This window comes from Heliangelus exortis, chromosome 23 (assembly GCF_036169615.1).
Source record: "Heliangelus exortis chromosome 23, bHelExo1.hap1, whole genome shotgun sequence".
NCBI lineage: Eukaryota > Metazoa > Chordata > Aves > Apodiformes > Trochilidae > Heliangelus > Heliangelus exortis.
In genome coordinates, this window is record NC_092444.1 from 4,971,372 (window position 1) to 4,992,161 (window position 20,790).

At 39.8% G+C, this 20,790-nt stretch overlaps 1 protein-coding gene across 7 annotated transcripts in view; it reads left to right on the forward strand.

Moving 5' to 3' along the window:
• UBE4B (ubiquitination factor E4B) overlaps positions 1 to 20,790 on the forward strand; it is a 38,496-nt gene that overhangs the window by 15,179 nt on the left and 2,527 nt on the right. For all 7 annotated transcript variants that reach the window (XM_071767343.1, XM_071767339.1, XM_071767341.1 and 4 more), the window contains 20 exons: positions 2,293 to 2,434; positions 2,912 to 3,012; positions 4,189 to 4,303; positions 6,019 to 6,102; positions 7,675 to 7,731; positions 8,087 to 8,203; positions 8,315 to 8,413; positions 8,889 to 9,002; positions 9,962 to 10,160; positions 10,379 to 10,517; positions 12,000 to 12,099; positions 12,849 to 12,976; positions 13,336 to 13,434; positions 15,185 to 15,420; positions 15,592 to 15,718; positions 15,972 to 16,116; positions 17,181 to 17,315; positions 17,551 to 17,742; positions 20,019 to 20,193; positions 20,469 to 20,615. In XM_071767343.1, coding sequence (XP_071623444.1) covers positions 2,293 to 2,434; positions 2,912 to 3,012; positions 4,189 to 4,303; positions 6,019 to 6,102; positions 7,675 to 7,731; positions 8,087 to 8,203; positions 8,315 to 8,413; positions 8,889 to 9,002; positions 9,962 to 10,160; positions 10,379 to 10,517; positions 12,000 to 12,099; positions 12,849 to 12,976; positions 13,336 to 13,434; positions 15,185 to 15,420; positions 15,592 to 15,718; positions 15,972 to 16,116; positions 17,181 to 17,315; positions 17,551 to 17,742; positions 20,019 to 20,193; positions 20,469 to 20,615 — 2,651 coding nt within the window. The remainder of the gene's footprint in view (positions 1 to 2,292; positions 2,435 to 2,911; positions 3,013 to 4,188; positions 4,304 to 6,018; positions 6,103 to 7,674; positions 7,732 to 8,086; positions 8,204 to 8,314; positions 8,414 to 8,888; positions 9,003 to 9,961; positions 10,161 to 10,378; positions 10,518 to 11,999; positions 12,100 to 12,848; positions 12,977 to 13,335; positions 13,435 to 15,184; positions 15,421 to 15,591; positions 15,719 to 15,971; positions 16,117 to 17,180; positions 17,316 to 17,550; positions 17,743 to 20,018; positions 20,194 to 20,468; positions 20,616 to 20,790) is intronic.

The following is a 20,790-nucleotide window of genomic DNA, read 5'->3' on the forward strand; positions in this document are numbered from 1 at the left end:
GCCCCAACTGGAGAAAAGAAGAAATGTTTTATATGAAACCCATGTATTTTAAGATGACTTTCTTGAGAAGTGACACTTCTGTAGTCTTGCTGGTATCCTGAATATCATCTGTTGGCATTTGAACCCCTAATTATTATTGATACCAATTCTGAGGTGCCTTGTGGCCTAACAGCTCCAGTTCACAGATGTGTAAGGGAAACAAGGTGAGAATTTTGAAGACTTCATGTGTCCTCAACAACTGGGAGGAGGAGAGTTCCTCCAGGACTTTCCAGACCCCTTGGAAATATTTTACTTACAACAGAAGTAAATCAGAAGTAAAACAGGGGAAATCTAATTGCTTGAGCACTCTAAAACTAAGCTAGGTCAAGACTTCAGGAAGTATCTCGTGATGTCAGAGGATCCCCAAAAAGACTTGGGATGAGGTGGTTTTCCATCTCCCCCCCCCTGTTCTGTCTGATTGTTCCTGTGGTGTGTTAGGACACAGCTGCTGAAGTCAGCCTGTTAAGTAGAGGACCTGCCAGGAGCATCTCCTCCATTCCAGTCTTCATTTCAGGATGTGTTTTGTGGATGTGGAATTTAGGATTATGTTTTTCCCCACTGTTTTGTTTAATTCTTACCCTGTTGGCAGTTTAATGCAAACATTGGATTGGGTTGTAAAGCTTTTGGTAAAGGTCTTGGAAGTTGCAGTGCTGCTTCTGGAGTCTGCAAATAATGTCCTGGCATCCTGCAAACAGTGGGATGTAAGTTGTAAGTTAAATTAGAAACAGTGACTGTACAATCATCCAACAACTTGAATTCTGAAAACACCAAGGACGTATGAGCTTTGTATTAGAATAATTTCAGTTACTGCTGCAGTGAAATCATTAGCAGAATTACTGACTACAGAAATAGTGTTTCTTTTATAGAAACTGATGTTCTTAAAAAGGTAATTTTTAAGCTGAGTGAGAAGTCAAGGGGTTTAAAAGAGAGACTCTAATAGAAAACGTGTGTGTGATTTCACAGTTGCTGAGTACTGTTTTAATAGAGCTATGTTTTACATGGAATAGTTTTAATTGAATACTGAAAAATAAAAAGGTTGCTGCTATTAGAAGTTATGTTTCATAACATGCTGAGCTACCAGATGGTGAGCAGTAATAACCTTTCCCTGATTTATTGGTTGGATTGTAGAGCTTGCACAATAGGCTTGTACAGCTCAGTTATTAAAATGTAAATGATTTTAGAGTTTAAAGGAAATCCCAGTTTTGACACAGTTTGTAGTTTTAAACATGTTTTTTAAAAGCTGCATTTAAGGAATCAAACACTCTTATTATCTGAGACTTATAAATTGGTCCTCATTTAAATGCACCCTGACTGTACATAAACATTTCTGTAAGGAACAGCAGCAGGCCATCCATCTCATTGATTTTTTTTTTTTTTTTTATTCTTTTTACATAAAGTAACTATATCTTCTCTTAATTCCCTTCTGCAAAAATGAAGATTTTGCTTTCAAGTAGTTTTTTCAAGCTGTTATGTAGAGAGGAATTCTTGTGAGATAACAAGTCTGAGACTGAGAGTTGTAGAGTATATTCTCACTTCTATTTTATTTTTCTCTCATCTTGAGCATGGTTTTGGTTTTTTGGATTTAGTTTTTGTATTTACAATGTCAGTGTTTTCTTTTCCCCTCCTGTAGTTGCAGCATATCATGAAATGGCATATATTCCTGTAAGGGCATTGAAATTAACTGATCTGAAACAAAATTATCTCTGATGTGGAAATTTTAAAAGGAGTCATTCCCTCCTCTTTTGTCTATTCTCCTTCCTTAGAATATGTCAAGTGATTTTCTGTACCTCTGTCTATCAGCTGATGTCTGGAGGATCCTAACCTTCCACAGGGTGGCCAACATTAATGACATTTCTGACATTTTGAATGCTCCATGCAGAGCTTGCACCATGGCATGGAAGTGCTGTGGTGTCCTAAGCATCCAGAGGGTTTGGGGGTCAGATACAACTCAAAGGCATTTTTGGTGTTGCCATATCAAGATTTATTGATCCCCATTAAAGTCGTGCACCTTACTGCTGTCTTTCAGATACTCATTTAGTAAGACAGGGGATTCTGAACCTTCAGAGCAGGACAAGCTGTAAACTGGAGAGCTCTTCAGAGATCACAGAAATTCACTCTTGAGCTGTGTGTGTGATTGGATGGAGTCTTCAGAAAACTGACACAAGTCAAGAGCTCATGAATTATGAGTGAAAAACTGTTATATAAGTGAAAAACTGTTCCTAATGCTTTGTTTCCTCTTTTTGTGTGTTAAAGTATGGGAGGCTCTGGCAGCTCAAGTGTTTCAGATTCCTGCAGTGACCACTTCACCATTGAAAACTGTAAGGAGACAGAGATGCTGAACTACCTCATTGAGTGTTTTGACAGAGTTGGAATAGAGGAGAGAAAAGCACCAAAGGTATATTTCAGATGAGTGAAGGTGAATCAGTGATGTCACAGACACTCCTTACTGTTTGGGGGGGGATGCTGGTGAAAATTGATAGCTCTGTCTTGATGGCTTTGTAGAAATAGACTTAAAGAATTTATAAGGTCCCTTTGACTTTAATCATATTTGAATCATGGGTGTTTTACATCTCTAAAATAAGAGCTCTGTTAGAAACTGTCCTCCCCCTTTGGATCTACTGCTTTTTATCCATGTTCACTCCAGTTAGAAGAAAGTTTTGTGAGACCAGCTCTATATTCTACTTTAAGCTTTCTGGGGGAAAAGCAACCAACACTTTTTGTATATAATCTGAAAGTTTTTTTGCTCGAGTAGTGCTCATCTTAGCTTGCTTGTTATATTCATACTGCATGGATAAATACATTTGCCATCTTTCCTGTCTTTTCTGTTACTGAATGCTTTCAGTTTGTATTAAAATAAAGTTTTTTTTCTCAGATGTGTAGCCAGCCAACAGTTAGCCAGTTACTGAGCAACATCAGATCACAGTGCATTTCACATGCTGCTTTGGTGCTACAGGGATCCTTAACACAACCAAGGTAAGTACAGCTGATGTGAGTCAAAATTAGACTGTTCTGGGATTTTTTATTTTTATTTTTTTATTTCTGAGACTTGGTTAAGAAAACTAAGGTCAGTTGTTGCAGCAGGACACATTCCTGTGCCAGAGGAATTGCTTTACTATTGGAAGTTGTTGCTCCCACTGCTGGTGGAAGGCAGTTCAAGTGTTCTTTAATTGTGTTTGGGTAAAGTCATCCAGGTTGTTTAAATGGGGATTCTGAGTTAATTGAGCTGTTTTCTGCCTTACCTCCTGCATAAGCTGTTTTCCTTGCACATTGTTGGGGCACTAGTCCTGTAGAAGTGAGTAACAAGTAGAGCAGCATCTGAGTAAGCTTTGTATTAAAGTGTGTAGCAAAAACTGCTCGAGTGGCATAGTACTTGTTCACTTCAGAGAGCTGACCCCAACAGATTTGGTAGCATAAATCTGTGTGTAGGCATTTCCACACTAAATCAGGGCTCAGACATTTCAAATACAGTTGTGCCAACAGCAGTTGTTTGATTTGCAGCCTCTTTAGTTGGAACAGCAAGAAGGTTTTTAAAATAGGATGTGACTTTTTAGTAAAATCTGCATGATTTTGTGTTTGGGTTTCCAAACAATACTTCTTTAATCTTTAAAGCTGCACCAATTATCCACTGTTCTTTGAGATTAGCCTTGTCTTTACATGAGGCATTATTGACATTAGGGCAAGTTTTATAAATGTAATAGAGAATAAAAAGCTCATTTTTCCAGAAGTCCTATGGAGCAGGTGTAATGACTGCATTCATTCAGAAAAGACTGATATTACATTCCCATCTTGATCTGGAAAAACAAACATAAAAACATGTTGTTCCCTCCCTAGCTGAGTTTAACAAAAGGTCTTTTCATTAGAAAGGAGTAGAAGGGAGAACCAATTACTACACAGAAGCTGTTATTTTCCAGCCTCATTAAACTAAAGTGTGATGTTGGCAGCAGCATCTGTTTCAGAAAAGCCTTTCCACAAGTAACTGGAGAAGACAAGGTTAGTTACTTCTCAATGGATTAAGTGTGTCTACAGATTGATAATCTGCTTTCTGGCACATCTTTAGATGCAATTACTCTGTCATTTTTGCAAATACTACTGCAAATAATCAGTAGTCTGGGAATTACTAATATTTTTTTTTTTTTAATGCAAATAAAGGTCATTGCAGCAGCAGTCTTTGCTGGTACCATATATGCTGTGTAGGAATCTCCCATTTGGCTTCATCCAAGAATTGGTGAGAACAACTTATCAGGATGAAGAGGTGTTCAAACAGGTAAGGCATAGGTAAAAATTAAATAATTACATCATATAATGTTACTATTTGGAACATTTAAGAGAGTGGATTTCCAGAGGTTTATTCTATGGTTCTGCATCTCTCAGTTCTGTGCCTGTTCTTTCAGGGGCTAGCAACCTGTTAATTGTGTTTGTTTTTAATTAATTTATTGTTATGTGAGAAAGACTGACTTTTCATTGTTTATTGGTTTTATCACTAAAAATACATTAGTTGATAAGCAGTGCACATTTTTGTGATGGTGAAGTGAAATAATTAGAATATGTAGACATGTATTACAGGATTAATCTTGGGTTTTCATCCTTCTATGCTTCTGTACAAAATGTCCTAAAAATATATGTGTAAGACAGCAATCTTCTGCAATTGTACTGAGAAAGGTTTATTGTGTTTTTCTGTCTTGTCATCTTTGTCCTTCTGATAGTTTGCATCTAAGATGCTGAGAGTATTTTATATATTCTAGTCCATTAATCTTCATTTTTTACAGAGGAGATGACTGGGACACATTAGAATGTTTATTCTGTGTGTCAGAGCAGCTCAGTGAGGTGACAAAAAAAAAAAAAAGGAACTGGTGAGCCTAGTCATTAGGACACAAAACTTGCAAACTTCTTCTAGCCCATGGAATGTTAAAGCAGATCTCTAAGGTTGTTATTGTCTCTTTTAGCACTCTGGCAGAGTTATGTGCCTTAACTGTAAAGGGGCTTTCAGAATGTCATTTGATTCTTCCAGTTTTGAAAAAAATGGCACTAGGTAATTTTTATGTGCAAGTACCTTTTAACCATTTATACCTCTGGACAACTTAGTAGCTGTTTATGCTGTTGAAAGTATATTTACAACTTTAAAAGTGGTTATGGAAAGTGTTAAAGGTCACCTCCCCTGGGAAGAGAACTATTCCTTTAGCTGGAGCAGAGAACTATCTTTTGTAGTCCTTTTCTGTCTTTTTTTTTTTTTGTCTCTTCATAGGAGCAGCACTATTTACTTAAATTTGAAATTCAGGGGGACCTCTTGTTGCTATTATTGCAAAATTCCTTAAAGAGTTTATTTTGTGAGGGTATAGTTGTCTGAGCTGTGTGATTGGGACTTCCTAATTAGGTGTAATTACTTTTGGTTAATAAGTTCCTGTCATGTCATTTCCTCTTTCATAACAGTCCTTGACTGCTGCTTATTATCTTGCCTCTTACCACAGTTAAAACTTCCCAGCACAAAACCAACTTGCTTCCTGGACATGCCAGCTCAAGCTATGTTGTTACCCCAAATATACAGGCAAATAATAATAATAAATGAATTATTACCTATTGGCAGGGTGCTGGCATCTGTCAGCTTCATCTTGTATCTGTTGGCTTTGGGTCCCAATCTAAATGGACACATCTCTGGGGCTGTTTGCTTTGCAAAAATAAATGTTATGGAAAGAGGTTAGGAAAAACCAGATACATGGAAAGAAGTTTTTATGGGTAAGTTGTTATGCCTGAGCATCAAGTTAATACCTCACTTATGCTGAATCAATCAAGTTGGTTTTTAGCTTGGAATAATCTCTTAAGCACTCAGACTTACCTGGTAAAGGTTTAAAGAAAGGATCTTAGATTTTCTTTTGTGTAACTTGCAGTATTTGAAGTTTGAACAGGGATTTCATGCTGTGTACAGCAATAGTCTCATTGTCTGCTTCCTGTTCCCAAATAAAGCATCTACCTCTCTTTTTACAGATCTTTATTCCCATCCTACAAGGCCTGGCTGTAGCTTCCAAAGAGTGCTCCCTTGATAGTGACAATTTTAAATACCCCCTTATGGTAAGGACTGTTCATTGCTAGAATCAGCTTCTTTACAGATAACTGGTGCAGATTCTATACAAGATCATGTGCTTCCTCTTTTGGTTGATTTCTTTGGTCAGTGGTTTACTCTTAAACTCTATGTTGGCAGCTTAATGTGGTGTGAAATGTGTAAAAGACCATTGAAACTCTAATAGAATCTGAGGCCAAGAATATCTTCAGCTTAATGTACAGCATCTCCAGAATGGGCTACTGAAATGTTTAATGTATTGCATTACATAAAATTAATCAAATGTATGGGTTTAATCATGCATGGTAGTTGTAATACTGTGGATGGTTTTAAAATCCTGCCAAGCTCCTCCCAATTTATATCTGGGAAATAAGGCCCAGTATCCATAGCAATGTTTGTTAGACTCACTTTTGTATGAGGGAAACTAAAATCTATTGCAATAAATCTAAAGTTACTTGAATTGGTGACTGTTGCTGTAGGAAACTGTCATAGTATTCCCTGGCTGAAAAGTTGATTTTATTTTCAGGTGTTGTTTTTAAATGCCTACTTTAGTCCCTAGATCTGCTTCCCTCCTGCTTTTATTGACAAAACAAAGCAAAAATCACTTGAGAAGCATTCTTGGCCCCAAAAGAGCAAGCTAAATTTGGGGCTAAATTGAGCATTGTCAGCTAAAACCTTCAGATTTTAGGATCTCCAGCGTGTGATGCCCAAAAAAGGGTTTTACATCTCAAGTTAGATTTGTCCTGCAGGAAATGAGCTGGACTGGGGTGATGCAAACCATTAACTGAGCAACCCTGGTCCTTTGCAAGAATTACTGTTGTGACTGGTTCTGTGTTTTCCTGCTCTGATGTTATTCCCCTCACTCCAAATTGCAACCTGTTGCAAATTTGGCTGTTGTGAGGGCTACTTGAAAATGAGGATCCATTTTGTTCACCTCTAGTTGGCACAGTGTCCACCAAAAGGATGGAGTAGTAGTTACTAATGGTAGTACAATTGAAGAATGAGAAACTGTAATCTGGGAGAGGCAGGATGTGTGAAAGCCTACAGTGTTTTCATGTTTTCAGAAATGTCTGTTATAACTCCTTTCTTTTTTCTGTGCTGCAGTTGAAAGTGAGTTAGAGATCTTGGATAGGATTCTTTGTTTCTGGCTTCTGTGTTCATCTGACATTTTTCCACTCTGATTCAAAAGACAAAGGCCCTGGTGTATGTATAGAACAATTGCTCTGTTTATTATTGTTACTGACTTTTATGTGGCAGTTCAGGAGTCCAGCAAAGGCATTGTTGTGTTCTGAGCAAACAAACCATTTCCACAGCTAACTTATTTCAAAAGTGCAATAATTAATTGGCCTGTGAGACATGTTAGGTTTTTTGAGACAACTTGGAGCAGATGTAAAAGCTAAAATGGAAGCAGGGTGTGCTCTAGCTTTTTTGGACCTCTTCACTATTATAGAAGATGGAAGTTTTTCCACTGGTAAGGGGAGAAGGTTTGGCTCTCAGCAGTTTACCCTGTTAAGCTTGTTGTTTGCAGAGAGGTTACTTAGGAATCACACACAAAAGTAATTTTTCTTGGGTTTTCTTTTTAGGCATTATGTGAACTTTGTGAAATCAAGTTTGGGAAAACACACCCTATGTGCAGTCTGGTAAGTGTGTCCAGGCTGAGTTTTTTTCATGTTAAAAGAACTGTGTGAGTTCTTCTGTTGTTGGTATTTCCAGTCCACACTGGTAATGTTCTTCATGACTCAGAACAGGCTACTTGTAGTATCTCATGCTAGGCAACAGTTCAAAGTAACCTGATAAAGGGAGCCTTTTTCCCTAAAAATTAAGAAAAACTGGGACAAGTAAGACTTGCTTAGAGTGCTGAAATACTGAGGGGATGTTTCTGTTCTGCTGTCAGTATGCCTGAATGTTTAAGAAATGAGGGCATGTGGCAAACACCAAGAGATGACAGTGCAGATAAAGTAGTTTTTTTGGTTAATTTTTTCTCCTGTTTTCTAGGTTGTCTCTTTGCCCTTGTGGTTGCCTAAATCTTTAAGCCCAGGTGCAGGAAGAGAGCTGCAAAGACTTTCCTACCTTGGAGCCTTCTTCAGTCTCTCTGTCTTTGCAGAAGATGATGTAAGTATTACAGGAGGATGTTGATAGTAGTGTAGTGGGACTTTTTTGTTTGTTTGGGGTTTTTTTCCTCAATATTTTTTATACATTTGCCAATGTTTATTCTACTTTCAGAACAAAGTAGTTGAAAAGTACTTCTCAGGGCCTGCCATCACTCTTGAAAACACCCGGGTTGTTAGCCAGTCTTTGCAACATTACCTGGAATTAGCCAGGGTAAGTGTTCTCATGTTTTAAAAAAAAGGAAAAATATTGTACATCTTTTTTGTTCCTGACATAGGTTAAGAGTATAATCTAAAATAATATATTTTCTGTATTTAATAACAAATCTATTTGGATATGGCTGAAGGGAACTGGAAAAAAAAATAACTCTACAAATATTTCTCTAAGGCTGTAGGCCAAATTGGAAGATGACAGAGTGGTTTGTCATGGGTTATATTTTGTGTTTAAGGATGAATAAAAGATGTGTATTGTAGTAGTAGTGTGTGTGTTGCACTAACCTCCTATATGTATCTTTTCTGTAACTCATTTCATAGCTAATATATGCATACTGTTGACAGTAAGTCTGTAGCAGAAGTTGTAGTTACTTTTGTGGAACTTCTACAATATAAAAATTTGGAGGAACAGAAAACAGGAATGCAGTGTTGGAAATTATGTGCAAACCTAACAAAATTTTTACTTCAAATTCCAGCAAGAGCTGTTCAAGATTCTCCACAGTATTTTACTGAATGGTGAAACCCGGGAAGCAGCTCTCAGTTACATGGCAGCTGTTGTCAATGCCAACATGAAAAAGGCACAAATGCAGGTAAATAAAGGGGAAGCTCTTCTGTAATTCCTGGACCTGGTCAATGCACAAATAGCTCTAGGTGGCTTCTGCAAGGGTGGCTCTTGAGTGGAGGACAGAAGAATTTTGAATGCCTGCTGCAACAGGCAAGAAACCCTGTTGTCAGTCTTGATCTCTTTGAATATTTCCCATTTCTGAAATTACTCCTTTCTACCTAATTGATCAGTTTGGTTTTTCCCCCTCTCAGGAGTGACATGTCCCTTCTTAGCAGGGATGCTATTTTAGATGTTTAGAGCTTTGCATTCCCCCTCCCAGTCCCACCCTGGGAGAGCTTCATTCAATTGACTATGTTTAAAAAACTTCTTTCCCAGCTGGTGAGTTGCTGGGCTGTGTTTGTATGGTTCTGTAAAAGGAGTGGTGCAGATATGAACTGCCATGCTGCCAGTGAAATAACAGTTTTGAAATAAGTTATTTTGCCATTGTTTAAGAAATGTACTTCACTTATTTCCTGTGATAAAATCCATGCATGAATCCTGACCAACTGAAGTTTGCATCATTGTTGTCTTCAAGTCCCTTTCTTAAAAGCAACCATTTGGAACCATTACTAGGAGTATTTTGGGAAATTCCAGTGAAGTAATAAAAACTTTATGCTCATGAATTTGAAGCTCAGCAGCTGTTTGAAACTGCTGTTTGCATCTGTGGAAACCCATGTTTGAAAAGAGGCCCTTTTAATTCCTTAGTTCTACTACTACTTTTTATACATTTGTTCAATATTCATGAGAATGAGTACTTGAACCATAAAGATAGTATTTAAGGAAGTGACCTTCCCATATCACAAAGGTGCAGATCCATGTTCTTAATAATTTCTCCTTTTCTTTGACCTTGCATGTTTCACTCATATTGAATACTGTTACAGCAGCTCAAACTATCCTTGTGCTTCTAAGCTTATGTCTTCAGCTCTTTGCTTTCTTACCCCACAGACAGATGATCGTTTGGTGTCTACAGATGGCTTTATGCTCAACTTCTTGTGGGTACTACAGCAACTGAGTACGAAGATAAAGCTGGAAACAGTTGATCCCATGTACATATTTCACCCCAGGTGTCGTATTGACCTCCCAACAGATGAGACAAGAGTGAAAGCAACTATGGAGGATGTTGCAGCCTGGATTGCTGAACTTTGTGAGTACTCCTACTGAGATGTGTTGAGCATTTACTTGAGACTGGAGGCACATGGAGAGACTTGATCCCAGCAAATTATTCCCCTGTTCCAAAATGCTTTTTTGTGATGCTGTCTGCTCCTCTTGGTTTTAAAGAAAGTCGAGTTCAAGGTCTCAGCCCTAATAAGGAGGTTGATTTCTTCATTCTTCACTTATATTGCTTTTTTGTTTGTTTTCTAGACAGGGATCCCTCTCCATTTTCTGAGCCCAAATTCCCAACAGAATGTTTCTTCTTAACCCTGCATGCCCACCATCTCTCCATCCTGCCCAGCTGCCGCCGGTACATCCGCAGACTGCGGGCCATCAGGGAACTCAACAGGTACCTGGGACCTATCTGACACTCTGTTAATTGCCTTCACTCTTAAAATTCTTGATGTAAACCTAATTCAGCCTGGGGTTTACCATTTGAAAAACAATCTAAGTAGAAGTTATGCTGTTGATATGAAAATCCTGCTGTTCTCCATCCCTCTTGGCATCAATTCAAATAGACTTTTGGAGCTGCTAAACCTCGAAGAATACTCTGTTAAAATTAGAACAGACTTTTGTATCATCAGTATTTTCCATTGTTTATAATTGCAGCCATGGCATTCTGGTAGATGTTCCTTGGCAGTAATGACTGTGAGTTCATTACAGGATTTTTTTTGGACTGCGTTCATAGTGATTTCATTTCTGGTTTTGAAAGCACATGCAGGCCAAGAACCTGGGAAGCTGCAGAGAGTGGAGTAGGAAGAGTCAATGTATCTTAAAGAAAAAATAATTTTCATGTAGAACAGCCTGTGGATTGCTTGTAAATAACCCATACATTTGGCTTGAAAAAGGGATGGCTTCTATTTCCTTTTTTAGCATTGTTGGGAAGGAGTTGCTTATGCAGCAATCTGCATCTAATGGTGCAGAGTGAAAAGCTCTTGGTGTTCAACATCTTCCATGAATTGTTCAGTTGATTGCAACACCAGGCAGCAAAATTTGGTGCTGGTAATGAGGATATTAGGCTGGATAGTTTTGTGTAGGGAGAGATTGATTTGGAAGAGAATTTGTGTTCAGAGGAGGGAGGAAAAGGGACTGTATTAATGTAGTTCAGTTTACTGAGTTTTGTTCTAAGCAGCTGCCTTTCCTAAAAAGGTTTGAGATGTGGAAAAACATAGGATTTTTAAAATGTAAATGGTTTATATCATGTACATGTAATTTCTCTCTCCTGTGGGGCAGAGTGAGAATATGGGTAAGGGAGTGGAGGTAATATCAGTCACCTTGATTTTTCTGGGCCTTTTGCTGACAGGGAGTTTCTTGTCCTCCTCTGCAAACCTGAATTCTGTGGGGAGTGAAGCATGAGAAGGGAAAAACAAAACTGCAAAACATCACTTAAAATAGTGTGGGAAGTGGGAAGATAAACAGGATGCAGACCTGTACCTTTCTTGAGAAAGGAAAGGTGTTTCTAACAAGTCCTGTGGGCAGCCACCTTTTTCTTCCTTAGCTGATTCTGTTTTCCATTTTCCTTTCTGATACCAGAAGATGAATGGATCTCTAATTATCTTGTTAACTGTACCAGCCCTTCTTTGTGTTAGGGTTAATTTTAATGACATCCTTTTAACCTTTCTTTAGGGTGAATGTAGGCTGCAGTGTGGAAAAAAAGAAATGCATGTAGTGTGTACTGTGCAGATGTTCAGTCTGTATTCAGGAAAGCAATGTTTCTTGTTATGGGGTAACTTCTTCCTCCTACTTCTGTATGTCCTCAGTATTTAGCAGATAAATAGGATAAAGGACATATCCCCTGTCATGATAACCAGCTGGTGCTTATTGTTTTCAGGACTGTAGAAGATTTGAAGAACAATGAAAGTCAGTGGAAGGATTCTCCTCTGGCTACCAGGCATCGAGAAATGCTGAAACGTTGCAAGACACAGCTTAAGGTTTGTAAGTGATTCAGTTCTCAGCTAAACACCTTTGTCCCCCTGTCTGTGTTTCCTTGGTGTCCTAATGTTTAAATTCAACTTCCCACTGGTGCTTCTTGAAAATGGTGGGTTTGAAGCTATAAACCACGTGAGCTTGTTAAGATTTCTCTTCTGACTGGGCTAGATGGTGGTCATGGTACAATCTGATACTAATGCTGAATTTAAAATTCAAGGTGACACCCAGATTAACTTAAGCCAGTACTTCTCAGAAAGAAGAAGACACTTATCTCCTATTGGAGAGCAACAAAAGGATTGTGATTTGTTCAGGGATTGCTCTGCCCATGCAATCCCTGCCTATGTTACTCTGGGGTTCCTAAGCTCATGTAGAATCCTTGCAAAGATCAGTATACTGGGGGCCTGTGTCCTGCTTAGGTGTTCCTAGTATAAACTGACACAGATTTTCTGACCTGTATCACCTAAATTACTTTATTGCACATTTTCCCACTGTGATACCTCTGTTATTTCTTCCATTGTGTGCATAAAGCTTGTAAAAGGCTCCTCTGTCCCTGCAATTCTGAAGTATGTGCATGATTTTCTTAATAAGTTGTTGCTGAAGTGCCCTGTTTTCTTCAAATAACAGTGTATTTTAAGAAGACACCATTGTAGAATTGTCATAATTTACAGATATATGGTTTGGCTTGGGTAGACTTTTACCTTCCTTTTATGTTGTCCTGCCCTGGATTAGTTTTTGTATGCATATTCTGCAGAAACTGGTGAGGTGCAAGGCTTGTGCAGATGCTGGCTTGCTGGATGAAAACTTTCTCAGGAGATGTCTGAATTTCTATGGCATGGTGATTCAGCTGATGCTTCGCATTCTTGACCCTGCCTATCCCAAGTGAGTGTCTGTAAATTGTCTCAGAGATATTTCAGATCATGTTAGGTGGCTTACTGACTTCAACAGTTCCAGGATTGGTTTTTTTCACAGTGTCTGCATTCTTGCATGGTTGTTACTTTACTTGTGTCAGTGACACACACTCTGGCATGAGCTGTATACATCATAGCTGAAGGTTCAGGTGGGGAATCGACCCTTGGGTCTGTTCAGCACATCTGAAGTACTGACATGGGTTTTTAAAAAGTCTGTGTCAGAATTTTTATAAAGTGTTCCCATAGGAGAATTCCACAGGAGAGCTTGTGACACTTGCTGCTTAATCCTGCTGTTTTACTGTCCTATTTGTTGTCTCTTTTACTCTACAGCATAAAACTGCCTTTAACTCCTGAAGTTCCGAAGGTGTTTGCAGCATTGCCAGAGTTTTACGTGGAAGATGTTGCTGAATTTTTATTTTTTATTGTACAGTAAGTGAAGTTATATCTAAAGGAAATATCTACTACCATTTACCCCTGCAGGGATGCACAGATAAATTTAGGGTGTGAGAATAGTTTCCTGGCTATTCTGTAGTTATTGTTCTGGTTTTTTAACAGCCACTGCTGCAGGTACAATGCCTAGATGAGCTCCAGAGTCCCTTCTAAACTAACTTTACTTTGGAAGAAAGTTCAAAGTGGCTTTGGTCTGCCTCCCCAAAGAATTTTCTTTAGCATTTGGAGTTTGCTGAGGCCTTTTGATCTCGTTATACATCACCAGAATAATATTTTTTTAAAAGTCACAGCTTAACAAGTAGAAAATTCCCCCATTAATAAGCTTGCTGGGAAGAAATGCATTTTTATAGTTTTAGCAGTGTAGCTGGGCATGTGTACTATCCAGATGAGATCCTGAAGCTGGTAACTTTCTTCCTGAAAATGCACCTTCAAATTCAGACTTTTTGTTGTTTGATACCTGCATTTGCCTTTGAGGTGCTGTTACAGTGCTACTTCACAGCAAACTTGTTATCATGCACAAGAAACCAACGTGATTGTGTTTCAGGCTAAAATTCAGCTTCCAGTGAACAGCTGGCAAGACTTTTCTTTGGGAGAGTCAGAACCTAGTGTTTGCAGGGAAAAATGAGAAATTGTGATAAAATTATGAACTTTTCCCATTGCTAAGGAGTGATCTGAACTTGAAGTATATGATAAAACACTGGGTTAAGAATTGGCTGGAGGGCTGGGCCCAGAGAGTGGTGCTGAATGGGGCTGCATCCAGTTGGCGGCCGGTCACCAGCGGTGTCCCCCAGGGATCAGTACTGGGCCCAGTCCTGTTCAGTATCTTCATTGACGACTTGGATGAGGGGATTGAGTCCATCATCAGCAAGTTTGCTGATGACACCAAGCTGGGGGGGAGTGTCGATCAGCTGGAAGGCAGGAGGGCTCTGCAGAGGGACCTGGACAGACTGGAGAGATGGGCTGACTCCAATGGGATGAGGTTCAACACAACAACCCCCTGGGGAGCTCCAGGCTGGGGACAGAGTGGCAGAAAGGGAGCTGGGAGTCTGGATTGCCAGGAAGCTGAAGAGGAGCCAGCAGTGTGCCCAGGTGGCCAAGAAGGCCAATGGCATCCTGGCCTGTATCAGAAACAGCGTCACCAGAAGGTCCAAGGAGGTGATTCTGCCCCTGTACTCAGCCCTGGTGAGGCCTCACCTCGAGTACTGTGTCCAGTTCTGGGCCCCTCAGTTCAAGAAGGAGATTGAGGTCCTCGAACAGGTCCAAAGGAGGGCAACCAGGCTGGTGAAGGGACTCGAACACAGATCCTATGAGGAGAGGCTGAGGGAGCTGGGGGTCTCTCTACAACTCCCTGAAAGGAGGTTGGAGCCAGGGGGGGGTTGGGCTCTTTTCCCAGGCAACTCTCAGTAAGACAAGAGGCCATGGTCTTAAATTGTGCCGGGGGAAGTTCAGATTGGATATTAGAAAGAATTTTTTCACAGAAAGGGTGATCAGACATTGGAACGGGCTGCCTGGGGAGGTGGTGGACTCTTCGTCCCTGGAGACATTTAAAAAGCGACTCGATGTGGCACTCAGTGCCATGGGCTGGTGACTGTGGTGGTAGTTGTTCAAGGGTTGGACTCGATGATCTCTGAGGTCCCTTCCAACCCAGCCTATTCTATGATTCTATGATTCTGTAGACAATAGAAGGTGGAGAATTTTCAGTTTATTTTCCTTATCCTCCTCTTTTCAGATATGCTCCTCAGGTGCTTTATGAGCCCTGCACTCAGGACATAGTGATGTTCCTTGTTGTGATGCTGTGCAACCAGAACTACATCCGAAATCCTTACTTAGTGGCCAAGCTGGTGGAAGTGATGTTCATGACAAACCCAGCTGTTCAGCCCAGGACACAAAAGTTCTTTGAAATGATTGAGAATCATCCTCTCTCCACTAAATTGTTAGTACCCTCCTTGATGAAGTTTTACACAGGTAAGTGCTTGGTCTGTAGCTCACTGAGTGTACAGTAAGCAAAGAGTACTGTAAGGCAAAAGGCTGAGTTAGTGCTTGTAACCTGCAAACAAACAAACATGAAAAATTGTGCTGTGTTGCAGGTGGGTCCTGGTGAGGAAGAGCTTTGATTTCAGGGTTTTTTTTTTCCAGATGTTGAACACACAGGAGCCACCAGTGAATTCTATGATAAGTTTACAATTCGTTACCACATCAGCACCATTTTCAAAAGCCTCTGGCAGAATATAGCTCACCATGGTACCTTTATGGAAGAGTTCAAGTGAGTAAGAAATTGTGCATGAGGCTGCTCAGTCTCATGGAAGCTGAGGAGGCCATTGCCATTGGGAATGGGTGATGCTGCTTTCCAAATGTTCAAATGTTTCTAAACTGAGCTCTGGACACCACAATCCACTTGGCTTGGGGAATGGGAGGAAAATTTGAAATATGCAGTGCAGAAGGAGTGTTGGTGGGGTCCCAGTCTGCTCTGCACACCCATTTATGCTGCCCTGGTAACTGTGTTTCAATGTTTCCAGCTCTGGGAAGCAGTTTGTTCGTTACATCAACATGCTGATAAATGACACAACTTTCCTGCTGGATGAGAGTCTGGAGTCCCTAAAACGGATCCATGAAGTTCAAGAGGAGATGAAGAATAAAGAACAGTGGGACCTGCTGCCCAGGGTGAACAGAGCTGTTTTTCAAAATGCTGTTTACTTATTTTTATTTTTTAATGCAAGACCATTAAAGAAAAAAAACTTTTAATAAGGTGCAGAACCAAAGAGCAGCTCATGAGAAGCAGCTCTCAATGCTTTTTCTTGCTGCCTGTATGGCCATGGTCACTTGGGATGGCATTCTGCAAAAAATTATCATTCAGCATAGTTATGTTGTGGCTGGCAAAGAGTGGGGTCTGAAGTGGAAACAGCATAAAGTTTAGAATTCCTGTGCACTTAAATCTGAGTGGAGAAACTGAGAATTTACCCTTCCTGAAGGAGGTTTTGGAAGGTGCTTGCCAATTGAATTGACTTCATGGAATAGAAGCTTTTATTTTGTTAATGCATTGATCCTGGGTAGACTTGATGTGGACAATTAGAGTGCTATCCCTCAGACCTTAGCCTGATCAAACTCTAATTGTGTGCGCTTACCACCAATGTCAGGTATTTCTATTTTAAGGTTATTGATTTTTTTAAAAAGAGGTTGAAAACAAAAGCTATAAAAATCTTGTTTATTAAACTTATTCTGGTTTGCTCTTTGGAAGCTTTTGTTCCTATTTATGCCTCCAAGCAAGGTAAAGCCATTACTTGAGTGGCAAAGCTGGTACATCATCTGCAGATTGTTCCAGTGTGGTTTGCTTCTTACTTCTGAAGGTGCATATTTTGGAGGGAACCTCATCTGACTCAGATCCCAAGTATTGGGATTTAGATAGAAAGGAAACAGGAAACAATGCAGTTGTGCAGCTGTGAGGAGCAGTCACAGGATGTAAACAGACTCAGTAGCAGTGGAGTCTTGTGATGCTATCTGCACTAATTTTTAGTGTTGCAGAGTTATGGAGAATTGGTACAGATTTTTCTTCAGTATTAATTAGTCAAAGTGAGCTGTACATTGAAATAAAAAGTATATAATCTGGATTTTGAGTCTGTTCTTTTGTCAGCCTGGATCACGCTAAGCATTATGGCTTGTTAGGGTTTTGTTTGGTGAGGATGTAAGAAACTCTGTGGATTTGTAACCCCTAAATCTTTATTTTCTAGGATCAGCAGCAGGCTCGGCAGTCACAGCTGGCTCAGGATGAGCGTGTGTCTCGTTCATATCTTGCCCTGGCCACAGAAACTGTTGATATGTTCCATATCCTTACCAAGCAGGTTCAAAAGCCTTTTCTCAGACCTGTAAGTCCTGCTCAGATTTACTGTGGCTTCTGGCCAGTATTTCCAGGCAAAAACTGTTTGCATTAATGTTCTTTGAACTGGAAAGGGTGCCTAAAGCAAGGCTTGCTTCCTCCAAGACTACAGTGTTGTATTTTTATTAGTTAATAATTCATGATGTTGCTGTATGTGTATCTGGTGATAATCACCTTTATCACTGCCTTCATGCTATGATCTGTGTTTCACTTTGGGTTTGCAGGAACTGGGACCACGATTGGCTGCTATGCTGAACTTTAACTTACAGCAACTCTGTGGCCCCAAGTGCCGTGACCTGAAAGTTGAAAACCCTGAGAAATATGGGTTTGAACCAAAGAAGTTGTTGGACCAACTGACTGACATTTACCTCCAGCTAGATTGTGCTCGGTTTGCTAAAGCAATTGCTGATGATCAGGTGAGCTCCAAACAAAATAAAAGGGGAAAGGACAAAAGCACTGTGGGCAAACAGGACTTTGCAGAATGCTCTTCCAGGGTTTCATCAGACTTAGGTGCTGCCACCCAGTTTCTGTCATATGTGCTTGCAATTTCTTTTCTTTCAGCAGATCTCCTCTGTTCATGTTCTGTCTGCTCTTCATAGATGGGTGTGTGTCAAGCTAAAAGTGTTTTGCACACATAAACATCTACAGAGCTTCACACACATAGGAAACTTCCTAAGGATTATTTGGTTATTTGCTACAGCCTTGTTGTAAATTAAAAGTATTTGTCATAAATTTTTCCAGGTGGGAAAGCTGTAGCATAGAGAGTTCTGCCTCCCTCCTTGCTTCCTCATCAAGAACACATGAAGCAGGCAGAGCTGGCTCTGTGTAAGAGCCTCATTTAACAATCCAAAGTACATTCTCTTCTAGCTGAACAATTTGCCAGTTGTATTCCCTTTTATATCACTTTATTAAATGGCTGTGTAATAAACTGGCAAAACCCAACATTCATGAGACACCTTTGAACTCCTCATGGTGGTTTTCAAAGCAGAAAGTTAATTCTTAAGGTGGAGAAGGTATTGCACACCTCTGCACTCCTGTCAGACTGCTCAGTTGCATCTCTCTGTGCCTGTGTCTTAAAATACAAACTTTTCAAAATCTAGAGGAAAAAAGGTTCTCAATGACTACTTAAAATTCTAGGGGAGCTGTTTTACAATACATGAAGCTGTATTTGCATGTCTAGTGAAGCAGAGGTGTAACTCTTGATCTATTTTCTGTAATTATTTAAGTTCTGGTAATCTGAGATAATACCAGTAACACTTCTGAAATAGACTTTGCATGTATATAATGAGCATACAGTATAATTTTTAATGCTGTTGAGTGTATATGAAAGTGAGAATGTTACCTATCACTTGTTCATCAATGTTGGCCACAGCAAAATGCACAGCAATGACATAGGGATTAAAAAGAAAGAAGTCTGCTGGTGTGGGAACTGGAATAAAGCTTAATTAACAAAGTAGCCCTTCATAAAAAGAGGGGAGTGACCAGTGTCTTGGGAACAGTCAATGACAGGAAAGAAACACCAAGGAAATGCAGTTGGTTAATGGCTGCTGGTATTAGGAGAGGAAAAAAACCAAGCAAAAACAAAACAAACAAGAAGTTGCTTGATCACCACGGGGTCTCTCTAAAGCATTCTGATACATCCCCTGTTTGCAAATCCTTCCACGTTTTAGAAGGAATCTGGAAATGTTTATAAAGCCCTGGGCATGTTGCCATCGTTCTGTTCTCTGGGGACCAGAAGGGAGCTTGGGTGGGCACTGCCTGTCCTCAGCACTGAATGGTATTTCTTGGGGTGATAGAGTGTAGATGAAAGAAGTAGGGCTGTGCTGAACATTTTCAAATCCTCAAGGAAAAAAAGAAATCTGTGAGACGTAGTCTGTTTTATTATGTAATTCAGCCTTACCCTGCTGTCAGTGTAAGTAACAATTTTTATTAAAAGATTTATACCAAAACATGGCATTGTGAGCTTAAAAGAAATGAGTGTCCTTAAAGATGAGAAGCTTTCAATAGGCCTTGCCTAACTTTTTCCTTTTTTAACATGAAAGCAATGCTTGCTTCAGTGGAAACTACAGGATATACATTTAGTCTCTCTGAATTTTGTACTATACAGCTGTACAGTTCTTACTGCTTTGGTTGGCAAGTTTCCAGCAAGTATTAGCTCCCCTCTGAGATGCCTTGCTATTTTTGCAACATCATGGGGTGGATTTCTTGCTTGGTTTTGTTTGGGTTAGGAGAAAGAATCACTTCTTTCCCAGTACTGCCTTCCACATAATCAGAGAAGTTAAGAAAGAAAAAAAAACTTTCAATTTTGTGCTATATTTTCAGCAAGGACTTAGTGAAACAGGAATACAGACAGGAATGGCTAGGCAGATGTCTTGTCTAAGGAGCAGTTCTGATAATTATAGCCAACCTCTCTTGTGGCTCACTCATTTGCATTAGAGGATATTGCCTTTTTTTTGTTCTCTTTGGCCCTGAACAGTTCCACAGTGCCAGTGGACCAGTTAGAAAGTGTAAGTCAGCCCCAGGGGCTGGATGAAATGTGATGCTACTTCTGTCTGACATAATGTTGAGTTTTCACTGGTGCCTCCCTTCTGAAGCTTTAAAAAAAGCATTAAAAGATCTGTAGAATTCTTACAGCGTGGTGTGTTAGGGTACCACAGCTCAGCAAAGTTGTCTTTTTGTGCTTTACTTGTAGAGGTCCTACAGTAAAGAGCTCTTTGAGGAAGTTATCTCAAAGATGAGAAAGGCTGGAATCAAGTCAACCATAGCAATAGAAAAATTCAAACTGCTGGCAGAGAAAGTGGAGGAAATTGTTGCCAAGAATGCCCGTGCAGAAATTGATTACAGTGATGCTCCGGATGAATTCAGAGGCAAGTTGAATTTTCTAACTACTCCTTTTCTTAGGAGAAAAGGGATTTGTTTTGTTACTTTGATATTCTATATAGGAGTGTACATTAGTAGAACCTATGTATCAGGTGTGAAGCCTTGCATCCCACTCTACTTCAATTAAATAGTTAAGTAAACATAGAGATGTAAGAGTTTCTTTCTTTTTCCCTGGGTTTGCTCTGTCCAGTCCTATTTTTGTGTGCAGATAAAGTTTGTAGCTATTGTCTTCAATTTAATAAGCAGACACTTGTGCCCTTAGATCCCCTGATGGACACTCTGATGACTGATCCTGTGAGGCTTCCATCTGGAACTATTATGGACAGATCAATCATCCTGAGGCATCTGTTGAACTCTTCCACTGATCCTTTCAATCGTCAGACACTGACAGAAAATATGCTGGAACCAGGTATCTGTTTAAGATGGAATTGCTGACTGGGGGAAGTGGTTTGTGTGCAGTTTGTTCTCTATACTTTCAAAAGACTGGTGAGGCCTCAGTAGGGGTAATGGTTCTGTCATCTAAACTTGCACAGTAAAGTTCATTCCATCTTGTTTTCCCTTTTTCTGGGAAGAAACCCCACAGT